We start from the raw sequence: 12,178 nt of genomic DNA, 5'->3' as shown, positions 1-12,178 counted from the left end.
GGGATCCAGTCATTATGGTAAGTGAAAAAAAAAAGGTATATGTGGATAGGATTCCAACTTGGTGGCCCCAAACCCCAGGCCTTGTAAAATCCCACTCCCCAGGTACTCAAACAGGAATTTCAATAAAATTTCTTATGAAAGATTTTAAGACATAATCAAACAAGTTGAATTTAAGTGAGGGAGAGAGTACACATTAAATCTGTCTTCATCATTGAAACTCTTCCTTCTGTACATGGAGGCAGAAGAAGGAGGATCTCAGGCCATGAAGACTGGATGTGAGGAGTTGCTCTAATGCTGCACTTGGAGGTGGCAATTAGGGCAGTGTCCAGGAGCTCTGTGCTAATGGCCTGAGGGAAATTGGGACCTCATCTACAACTGAGGAATGATGACTCTGCCTCAGCCACTGGACCTGAAAGAAGACTCTGAACTTCAGCAAGGAGAGGTGTCCACTGACTGCTCCATTTCAGTCTTGTCAGGCTGAGCTGAGGACCCAGCCTGGACTCCTGAGGGACAGGCCTGGGAAGGAACACACTGCTCAATAGGGGGAGTTTGTTACTCAACCACAGAAAACTGGGAGAGACATCACACTGCCATATCTCATCAAAAAGGATCAGAAAACTAAACACAAGAGCAATTGTCCCACATGGCTCATGGCTGAGGACCCTCAGCTCTCTGCTGTCTCTGCAGTGTGGTCAGGTTCTGCCTTCTTCTGCCACAGAGATCCTCCTGATCTGTCCACACCCACACAATCCAGGCTGAACTCAGGGCCTTTAAGAAGAAGGAAATGGTGGCATTTCAGGTAAATGGATGGAAGTGGAGAACATCATGACAAGTGAAAGAGCCAGACTCTGGAAGGTGAGGGTCCCATGTCACCCTCCTGTGCAAAAGGGAGATCAAAGGAAGGGGAAAGGGGGTTGATGTGTCATAGGAGAGAAGGACAACCAGTGGCAAAGGAGACAGAGATGGAGGGTCTGGGGACTGGGACAGGGAGGAAATGTGGAAGGAATGCACCACATGACACCATGTGCTTGAGCACAGACACCACAGCACAGCAGTGAGCCCAGCTCCACAGAGGTCTAGAGCCCACCAATGACAAAGGAGCAGATAAATAAACAGAAGGAGGACAGCAGAGAAGAGGGAGGGGGTGGGGATGGGAGAAAGGGAAAAAGGGAGCACCAGGGACTGACCTTGACTCCCTGCCTTCATCTTGGGAGGGATCAGAGTTGGAAAAGTCACTCGTATGTCACCAAGAGGGTAGAAGGTTGTGTCGTGGTGTTGAAGGTGATTCTTAGATAATAGAGCTCCTGTTGAATGTAACGGAAATCCCAAGGTCCTATTTGTGATGAGTATTAAATTTATATATGAATATTTATTTATGTGGAAGAAAAATAATTCACAATTTTTTAAATTTAAAAAGAATACTGTGAATAAGTAATTTTTTAAATATTTGGAATCCCAGAAAGGTGAAAGAAGCAATTGTGGGGAAGGGAACCTGTGATTAAAACCAGAGAGTTAGTTGTCCTTGTTTGGAGAAACCACTGAAGATGCTGCTCACAGAGGAGCTATCACACAGAGAGATGCAGAGGTGTGCAAAAGGCAGACGCAGGGAGAGATGAATCAGTGGATGAATGTCCACAAATATTGGCTGCACAAACTACAGGTGAGTACCTTGTGCAAATCGAGATGTACATAAACCTGGAGAGTTTGAAAAGCAGTGTGTTAGCAGAAAAAAGTAAGATAAATGTAATTAAAAATTATACCGTTTCATATGGTGGAAAAAGTCATTCCTCTGGCTGTGGGAATGGAAACCAGAGATTCTGCCCAAGAGGCACCTGCTCCACCAGTGACCAACATCCCATAACATGCTCAAGACCAACCCTGAGCTAGGGCCACACAGGAATCCACAGCCTGATTCTTCACTCACAGAAAGGCAGGGTGGTGGGGAGGATAAGATTCTAATAGCTTAGCTGCTGGGTTGGGGCAGCATTTTACACAAAATAATTCAATGTATGTAGACAAACAGTAATAAGTTAAAAACAAAAGTGATGGCAAAGCTGTATTGTCCATTGTTCGCACAAAGTAATGTTATTTCACTGGGTAACGAAAACATGCATGCACCTTACATAATGTTAGCATCACAGAAAGAAGGTCTATGGCTGGAAGTGTTGAGTAGTTCCTGAATTGTTCATGAAGTATAAGAGTGCTAATGAGCTAACTTATCTCTGTAAAAATAAAGAGTGTCTTTTGTTTTTCTCTTTCATGGTTTGCCTTGTTGAAGAGTGATTTTTTTTTTGGGGGGGGAACAGTTTTATTTAACAGATAAAAATAATGTTCAACAAGTCACTCACATTCCTGGCCTCCTCTCCCACAGGAGAAGAGGGAGGAGGCCATGAACTCCACATGGTGCACACACCGGGATGGAGCCTCCCTAGCCTGGTCCCCACATGGTTGGGTGGAGCACCCCTGCCTGGCCCAGGAGCACACAGCCTTAATAATATGCTGTGGTGCCAGCTGTGACAAGTACAGTGGTGACCTCCATTCTGCGTGCTATGAATGCACACAAGACCACCTGAGTGACACCAGCGAGAGACCACTGTGTCTCGCTCAGTTACTATAATGATGCTATCTTAACAGATAAAAATGTAAAATTAAATTTATGCTTGAAATATAGATCAGCCCCTCCAGGGCTGAGGCTATGGTGAGTATATACCCAGGTTCATGTCACCCTCTGGTGGTTAAGAAGTGGAACATCCTAGCACAGAATTCAGTGAGAGGAACCTACCTGAATATGAGCCACCTCTCTGTCAACAGGGTCCTGTGCCCTCTGCTCTCCACAATGATGCTCTACAGCTCCCACCCGTCCATCAAATGGGGCAGACATTCACACCCAGAGAGAAGTTCAGAACCAACTGTTATGGGAACAAGGGAAGAAGGCAGAGCAGATGTGTCTAACCAGGTCACTCACTGAGTTCAGGACGAACTCACGCCAAAACCAGGTATCAAGTCAAACCAGGTGTCCCATATTCCTTCTCCAGTACAGAGTCCAGATCCAAGAAACAGCAGGATCAACAGCATCCAAAAGACACCTTTACAAATATGCTGAACTTATTTCATGAACTCCTTCAAGATGGAACTTCTTTTGTCAATAAGGTCAGTGTGAAGTGAACAAATACCTTTCTGTCCCCACTCTTGTCTCTTGGAACATTTTGAACCTCAGCTTGTAAACTTTGTCTTTTTCTCATCATAAGTAACAAAATTTGTGCCTAATATCCTGTCTGTGTGTGTGAACTTAAACATATCTCTCCATGAGACTTCCAAGTAAGTGTTCACTCCAGAGAGAAGCTCCCTGAGGTCAGGTGGCCTCACAGTACCCAGGCTCACACCACCTATTGAGCTTCAGCTCTGCCCACCCTAACATGAGAAGAGCCATAAAAAATATCTCCCCCTAATGAGCACCAAGACCAGTCTACAGTAGCCTCCTGAACCCACAAGGAGCAATGCCCAGTGTCCCCTGCACTCTTCAGCTCTCTCTAAATTTCCAGAAATGGTACAAACACCTTCTCATGCAGGGTCCATGAACACAGAAAGATCTGAAGGGGACCTTGAAAGGAGAGTGCTCACTGCTGCCCTCTGCTGGCACAGTCTACAATTTACACAGTCCCCTGAAGGTCACTCCTTTCTCAGGCTCCTTTGCCTTCCTCTTGTGAGGATTCCTGTGATGTGGGGCCAAAGGCTCAGAGCTGCTTCAGCATCTCAGAATATCAGTTTATGAAGAGTCAGACCCCTCGCCTGTCCTTTGTCTGTATTCCACATGTGGGAAACAGACTGGAACAGAACATGTGTGTGCCAGGACCTTGACTTGGTTCACCCAAAGGGACCTCTAGTGCTCTGCCCTCATGGGAGACACTCCTGACAGCCCAAGGCAGACAGCGCCACACACAGGTTGCTCTATGCACTGCAGAAGCTATGTAATCCCCTGCTGAGATGGTCCTTAAATACCAGCTTACCACTCCTCGCTCAACCCCATTGCCATCTCCAGATATCTATCTATCTATCTATCTATCTATTTATTTTTATGACAAAAATAAATAGATAGATAAACAGATAGATAGATAAAATAAAAGGCAATCCATGCATGGAAGTATCCTTCAAAACCAAAATGCCACAACACAAACCTTTCCCTATTTGTGTCTTCATGTTCAAGATAGATCCTGTGTTTTTTTTTTAATTCTCACTTTATTTAATACTGAAGTATATTTACATTCATTTAGTTTTCTTTAATGTTGTATTAAAATATGATTCATGCAAATACCAATATTGGGGAGCTTGTTAAACTTGGCCTCCAGGGCCAATGCCTTCTTGGCTTTGGCCTACTCTGAGCATGTCCCAGGAGGCCAGGAGCACAGGTGACTTCTAAACACCAGAGACCCCTGTCTTGATGCAGAGGGCACTGGCCTGGGAACAGAGCCCTCCACATGGAAGGGTCAGGGTTCCAGCTCCCTGCAGAAGAGAAGCTGGGGGATAAAGGCCCACCACCCAGACTCCTCAAAAGACAGCTGTAGGGCTCTGAGAGGGCCAGACCCACAGAAAACCAGAGGAAGGGAGGCAGTAGCAGTTTCTGCAAGTGTAGGCAGAAGTCTTGAGAGAAAAGTACTCAGTGATGGGCAGGACTCAGTGGGGGCCCCGGTAGAGAGCTCCATCTCTAAAATGCACCCCTCACTGCTCCCCCCACTTTAATCTCCCTGCACCAAGAAACCCACCAAGCCCACCTGGGTGTTGGCAATGGCCTCCTAACTGTGCCATCTCCTGTCTTTGACCTGTAAATAGCCTATTATTTGTCCTGTCAGCCACCAAGTATGCCTTTGACTATCTCCTCAGAGACACTGTGAAGAATTCTGCAGTGATCATGGCAGTGTGGTCATCCGAGTTGGTGACCTGGTTCCCTTGAGTTAATGTCCAGCAGAGGGATAGTTGGGTCACATATTAGTCCTATATTTAATTAGGTTAGGATCTAAAACAGGCACATTTTCATAATTTTTTCCTGGGCCTTGCAAACTATTCAAGGAATAAATCAGAAACATGTGACATCTCAGCAAGAAGGAGACTTGAATGTCCTCTGAGGAGGAAGCAGCTGGCAAAGACTCACATACCCTTGGCCTGGCAGGAGGTTCACATTTGAGTCTGCAGCTCTGTGGGGGGAGCATGTGGTGGTGCTAAGAGTAATTCTCTGCCTCACCCTGGAGCCTGTTGTGGAAAGCTGTCCCTGGCCCTCTGCCACTAAACAGCACTGGGACCTCAGCTGCCCTTGGGGGCACTCAGGAGAGGATAAGGCCAGGACCCTGTTCTGGTTTATGCTGGTTCCAGGCCCTGTTGTGCTCTGGTTGAATAAGAGACTCTGGTTAGACTTGCAGCTGATGGTGACCATGTCTCCTGCAGACCAGCATGGGTCATCATGCTGTCCCCACAGGAACCTGAAATCAGGGAAATTAACAATGAACTATGAACACACACACACACACACACACACACTGTGTCATTTGTACTTTGAAATACAATTTACAATCCCTTTGCCAGGGTCTTGTGAGTCACCAAACAGTAAGACCCATATGGAAGTGGCCACTGTTTCCCTGTCCATCTTCAAATTGCTATTCCAACTTCACAGACTTATTACTGTAAGGCCACTGAAGTACTTAAGTTGCTCCCCCAAGGCCCAGAGCCACAGGAGCATGCACACCAGTGTCTGGGACACTATCCTGCTGCCCCTGCCTTCCTGACACAGCTCGGGTCTTATGGCAAAGTCCTCCTTTATGACATGTGGGCACTGACAGGGCTGCAGGGGCCTCTGTGAAGACAGTAGCACATGAGGAAGCAAACTGCCTGGACTGTGGGGCTGAGCAGAGCCTCCGACACTATGCATATCAGAGGATTAATGAAGAGCTTTTATTCTAACTCCAATTACTTGAATGGATTTAGTACTAAAAATATGCAGCTAATTACCCCAGATTAGTAATCCTGGTCAAATAATAAAACAAGGTGGAAACAACAAAGGAGAGAGAGAGAGAGAGAGAGAGAGAGAGAGAGAGAGAGAGAGAGAGAGAGGAGGGAGGGAAGGGAGGGAGGAAGAGAGGAAGGCAGAGGAGGGAGAGGAACACAAACACCTCCTGAGAGTACTGAAAAAAAGGTCCAACCACATTCTATATACAAAAAAATCAGCATTTCCAAGGAAAATGTAGAAACCTTTGAACACAGAATCTGGAGAACATGTCACCTGCATTTTCACAGGACAGGAATCGCCCACATGACTCTTCCAGGCAAAGTCAGGTGGCAGCAGAGGAAGGGCTCAGTTGCACAGAGGATTATAAAATAAGAAGTGCTATGAGTGGATAAAAGTAAATCTGAGTGTCAGAAGTTAGAGGCCATGGTGTCTTAATTTCCTGTAATGTTGTTCTCTGACCAGTAAAAAAATGTAAAATTTAATTTATGCTTGAAAACTAGATCAGCCTCTCCAGGGCTCAGGCTCTGGTTAGTTTAGTTGCAGGTGCACGTCGCCCTCTGGTGGGTAAAGGATGGAACATCCTACCAGAGAATTCAGTGAGAGGAACCTGAGGTGAGCTACCTTGGTGCCCATAGGGCCCTGTGCCCTCTACTCTCCACACTGATGTCCTGCAGCTACAGGAAGACAGCTCAGCCACCTGTCAACCTCATGACATAGACACTCACACTCAGAGAGAAGCCCAGGAACCAGCTGTCACTCCTGGGAACACAGGAAGAGATCACAGCAGAAATGTCCACCCAGGTCACTCACTGAGGTAAAGCAGAGCTGAGGTCTAAACCAGGTGTCAAGGGCTAATGTTGTGTCCATCCTCTTCTCCAGTCCTGAGTGCAGCAAAAAGCAGGAAACAAGAGGCCCAACATAAAAGAATTATTTTAAATACTCTGAATATATCTCTTTAAATGCTTTGAGTTGGGGCTTCTGGTTTCTTTATCTCAGCTCAGTGGGACATGAATAAATAAAATTCTAATTTTTGGAACCTGAGGCCTGTGCTGAGGGGATTTCTCATTGGATCCCAGGTCTCTGACTCTCTGTTTCTCCATAGTTAAGGCTACATGTCAGATTCTTTTCCTCCTTTTTCTCCCCATCCCACTGTCATGGTCCACCTCTAGGATACTTGCAGGACATGGCCAGATTGTCTCTCCTCTCTTGTCCAATTGCTCAAGATATAGGTAGGACGGATCCATGAAATCTAAGTCCAGCCATGCTAAGAGTCAGCCAAGTATATGATGCATGGCATTTTTGGTTGAAAGGTGATGCCAGCTAGCCATTGAGATGATATGATTATGTTAAGATTTGTATTCATATGGATATTGAACTCCTGCTGTTCACCTAGGCCTGCTATGAGAGTTCCCATTGGTTGGGGAAGTACAGTAGGAGGGAGTTCCCGGGGAGGAACTTCCTCTGGGGGTGCTGGGAGAATGCCACGTGTGTGGATCAGCGATCTTCCTGGGGGCCTACAGAACATTGGCGGCAGTTTCAAAAAATAAAGTTTGTTCCTGCTTGAGTGGCTCGTGATTTTGTGCCCAGCCAGACTGTGGAACAGCCACATTCCTGGAGTTTCAATTATGAGCCAAGAGCTGGGTGTAGCTCAGTACGAGAGTGTTGCCTGAGATGTATGGGGCCCTGGATTTCATGCCCAGCATTGAAAAATAAAATAAAATAAAGTAAAAAAGAGAAACATGCCAAAGTAGTGACCACACACCATCCACACTCCTGCCTTGGCATGCCTTCAAAGCATTACAGGCTACTCAAACTCACTTTTGTTTTGACATCTATAAATCTATTTTGCTACAAAGGCAATTTTATGGTTGTATTAATTTTTCCTTCATACAGAAATTCTAGAGCTAAAGAAAATGCTGAATGAGATGAGAAAATGCTATAGAGAGCTCAACAGCAGACTCCACCCTGTAGAAGAAAGGGCCTGTGAATTAGAGTATGTGAAAGTATCCACTCATAAGAGAATAAAGAGAAAGAAACAAATGGCATGAGTAAACCACACCAGATACGTGGGACAGGGTCAAAAATGCAGGAAATGTTTTATAGGCATTCCATAAAAACAGGAGAAATCTAAAGGGAAAAAAAAGATTGTTAAAAGTACTACTGGGGAATGGGAATGGGCTCAGTAGTCGAGCACTCAATTAGCACATAGGAAGCCCTATGTTTGATCCTCAGCACCACATAAAAATAAATAAATAAAATAAAAGTATTGTGATCAACTACAACTAAAAAATAAAATGATTTTTAAAAAGTATTATTGATTAAAAATTTACCAGATGTTAGGAAGAATATGGAAATTGAGGTTAACTATGCTTGAAGGTCCAACCTAAAGAAGGACCAAACTAAAGAAGGACCAACCTAAAGGAGACACGGGCTGGGGTTGTGGCTCAGCAGTAGGGTGATCGCCTAGCATATGCAAGGCCATGGGTTTGATCCTCAGCACCACATATAAATAAATAAATAAATGAAGACATTGTGTCTAACTACAACTAAAAAATAAATATTTACAAAAAGAAGGGGACACTACAATATGTCATGAACAAATTTTTAAAATTTACAGAGACAGTTTTGAAAACCACAAGAGAAAAGCAACACATGACATCCAAGAGAACTTCCATGTGTCTATCGGAAATTTCCCAGAAGAAATATTCAGGCAGGAGGGAAGAGAATAATATATGCAAAATGCTACAGAAAAAACCCTCAAGCAAGTATAACCAGTCATTGATCCCAAATTTTTCCATGAAATTTCGTAGCTAACTTTAAACAATTATCAAAATTTTGCCACTTTTGAATCTCATAAAAATAGAATCATGGGTAATGAGCTCCAGTGTATCTAGCTCTTGTGTACTCTTGTAGGGATCTTGAAGGCAGAAAATGTTTTCACTGGTGTATAGTATTTTATTGCATGTACTTCCCTTCTTCTATTTATCCATTCTACTCTTGATCGGCATTTACCTGATTCAGGTTGCAGTTATTACAGATAATGCTGTGTGGTCCCTGCACATGGGGATCTGTGCACATCTGCTTGTGCTCTGAGTGGAAGGCCTCGATCACAAGTATGTGCACGGACAGGACAGGCTCCAACTCAGGGACGACTTCACATTTCCAAACATATGAGCGTGTTCTAGATCAGTCCCCAGGCAGCTTGATGCTATTTATGGTTCAGTTTTATGGTCTTTCTGTTGAAGGTTTCTGGTGGGTTGCAACTTTCACTCTCTTATGATTATTGATGTAGATTCCACTTTATACACCAGGTGACTGCATATGAGGCTGACCGAGATCACTTCCTATGAAAAGGTCTTGTCCACAGTTTTTGTAGTGTCATCTCTGTCATAAAAACTATCTTCATTTTTCTGTCTCTGAACACCAATTCTGTTCCCCTGGGCATCTTGGCTGAACTCACTCAGCACCAGGTTCCTGCATACCATGAGGTAAGAACTCAGCTTCTCCTGATTGGCCTCCTTTCTCTTCTCATCATTGTTGGGTGGAGCACTACTGCACTGAGTAGCGCACACAGCTTCAAAGACACCAACTCAAGGTTGAGTGCTGGGGCTGACAAGGAGAAAGAAACAGGGTGCAGAGGAACTTCTCCAGGCCTAGAAAGACCCCCCCCTCAGTGGCCCTGGGATCCTGGCTGCCCATGAGCAGTGCCCTCAGCAGGTGGAGGCAGCAGGAGGAGCAGCTGGGGCAGCCCAGCCTCACACTTCTGCTCCCTGGGAGGTTTTTGTCATGGCCTGTGTCACTGTGTGCGGCCAACTGCTATACTGTTGACAGTAATAAGTGGCAAAATCTTCAGGCTCCAGGCTGCTGATGGTGAGAGAATAATCTGTCCCAGATCCACTGCCACTGAACCTTGAGGGGACCCCAATTTGCAAACGGTTGGTATAATAGATCAGGAGCTTAGGAGCTTGCCCTGGTTTCTGCTGGTACCAGCTTAAGTAATTGCTAATGCCCTGACTGGCCCGGCAACTGATGGTGACTGTTTCTCCTTGAGATTTAGACAGGGAGGCTGGAGACTGGGTCATTATAATGTCACATTTGGCACCTACAATTGAACACATGAGAAGAAATATGCACACAATTAATAATGTCATAAGAGGATTTCCCTGAACACCAGGCAGCACATCCCCCATGCTGTCCCTCCTTACCTGGGAGACAGAGCAGCAGGAGCCCCAGGAACTGAGCAGGAGCCCTCATGGCCATGCTGTGTCTTGACTAGGACTGACTCATGCACAGGGTGTCAGCAGCCTCTTAAGAAGTCCTCAGGGCAGTGGGCTGTGCTTCAGGCACATGCAAATCAGCAGGGCTAGGCAGGCAGGGCACAGCTGCAGGAAGGCTCCTATAAGGCCTGGCCAAGTGTCCCCAGGTGCCACACCATAGGCCAGGGCAGCCCAGATTTGCTAGAGAAAATGTGTTTCCTGAGAGGCACAGGAGAGAACCATCCCTCGTTCCTGTGAGCAGAGAGACCTCTTGGTCTCCTCAAGGTTCAGGACACACTTCTGCTCACTCTCCAACCAAGATGAGGTTCATGAACTCTGTCACAGCCCCACACCCTGGAGGAGGAGTCACTGATATCTTCATTTTTATACCTGAGCACAATATTTATTCCAGAGAGGCTTCCTCTATACCTGACTCTTTGAAGACCTGGGCATGAAAAATCATCAGTGTTACCAGCCAGAAATGCAAAGGGCGGTAAGAGGAAGCAACAGAAAGGGACACAACACACCAAGTACAGGCACCGAGGTTGGTAAGGAAGGGAAGGACGTTGACCATGTGCCACTGGTGTCCCTTCATTCTGGTCTCCTGGACAAGTTGCTCCTCTGCCCTGAGTCTACCCTGTATCCTAACCTGTCTTTATTCTGTCACCAAATCTCACCCAGGTCCTAAGATAACACTGTCCCAGAGGCTGGTGCAAGGCTGGGGCACGTGCTTGGTGAGGACAAAGATGTTTCAGAAGACTGGGCTGGAAAACCCTCCAGGGTACTGTAGCAAAAGTGGACACCTGGGTGGTGGAGGGGACACTGAAGCAAGGGGAGGAGGGTGTCCTCTCATGAAGATGGTGTTAGTGCAGACCCCTTTCCAGGTCAAATGTGGAGCCTGATGAGGAAGACACACTGCAGTGTGGCCCCAGTGTGCAGGTGGGGACATAGGCAGAGGGAGGAGGGCTTCTGTTATAGCTTACATATGAAGGGTCCCCCAAAGTCTCTCAGGGTGAAGACCTCATCACGGTATTCATCCATTTGATGAATGAATGATTAAATGATTTTGGGGGGGTAGAACCTGTGGGAAGGAGGAGGTCACTGAGATTGTGCCCTGCAGGGTGCTTCTTTACCCTGAGCCCTTCCTCATACCTTCCTTATCCCATGGCTGAGCAGCATTCCTCCAACCAGACCTTCCGCCGTGATACTTCTGCCTTGGAGCCAGGTGATCATGGACTGAAACCATGACCCAGAGAAACTCTTTCCTCCTCTAAAGTGTTTTACCCCCAGGTTTTTTTCACAGTGACAAAAGGCAATTGACACAGCATCCATACCTGTGTGTAAAGATTGAGGGGCCCTGGCAAGGGGTATCAGAGCAGGATCAGGGTACATTCAAGAGTGGCCATGAGGCTGTCTAATGGAGGGCAGGCCAATGTCAAGAGGTTGTTTTCAGTCAGAGGAATGTTGGTGGGAAACAATGCAGCAGAGACAATCAGAGCCACGATTCTCACTGCAGATGGAAGGGATCCCAAACAAAAAGGGACGTCGGTAGAACAAACACAATTTTGACTAGAATCAGAAATATCAGAATAATCTCGGAATTGTATGTAGGAATAGATAAGGAGTGTGCATGCAGATAGATCAGGAGATGATAGATGTTGAGGTCCATAGATGGGTTGACTGAGAGAGTTATTTACTCATTCTCTTTAACCCAGGTACAGTAGCCCATGCTCCCAACACGCACTCACAGTGCCCAGACTTATTTGCCACTAAAGGAATCTTAGCATAAGAAACCCCTCCACCACCTTGAGTTGGGAACAAAAGAAGTCCTCCAAAAATAATGAGACCCTGGCAAAAGTAAAGAGAAACTACCAGGAAGGAGCCTTTCACTGGCCAGGTCTGGACAACTTGAAAATCAAGATTTGTA

The 12,178-nt window shown here is 45.9% G+C and overlaps 1 gene segment (V, D, J or C); it reads right to left on the bottom strand.

Moving 5' to 3' along the window:
* Positions 1–9,735: 9,735 nt before the first annotated feature.
* Positions 9,736–10,355, bottom strand: LOC131424611 (immunoglobulin kappa variable 1-16-like). The segment is given in 2 exon segments: positions 9,736–10,097; positions 10,201–10,355. Coding segments are annotated over 2 exon segments (402 nt in total).
* Between the last annotated feature and the right edge of the window lie 1,823 nt (positions 10,356–12,178).

This window comes from Marmota monax, unplaced genomic scaffold (genome assembly GCF_021218885.2).
Source record: "Marmota monax isolate L192 unplaced genomic scaffold, Marmota_monax_Labrador192_F-V1.1 WCK01_AAM20220418_F8-fsc00510, whole genome shotgun sequence".
NCBI lineage: Eukaryota > Metazoa > Chordata > Mammalia > Rodentia > Sciuridae > Marmota > Marmota monax.
The sequence above is the reverse complement of the archived record's forward strand: the minus strand, read 5'-3'. Positions and strand labels throughout refer to the sequence as shown.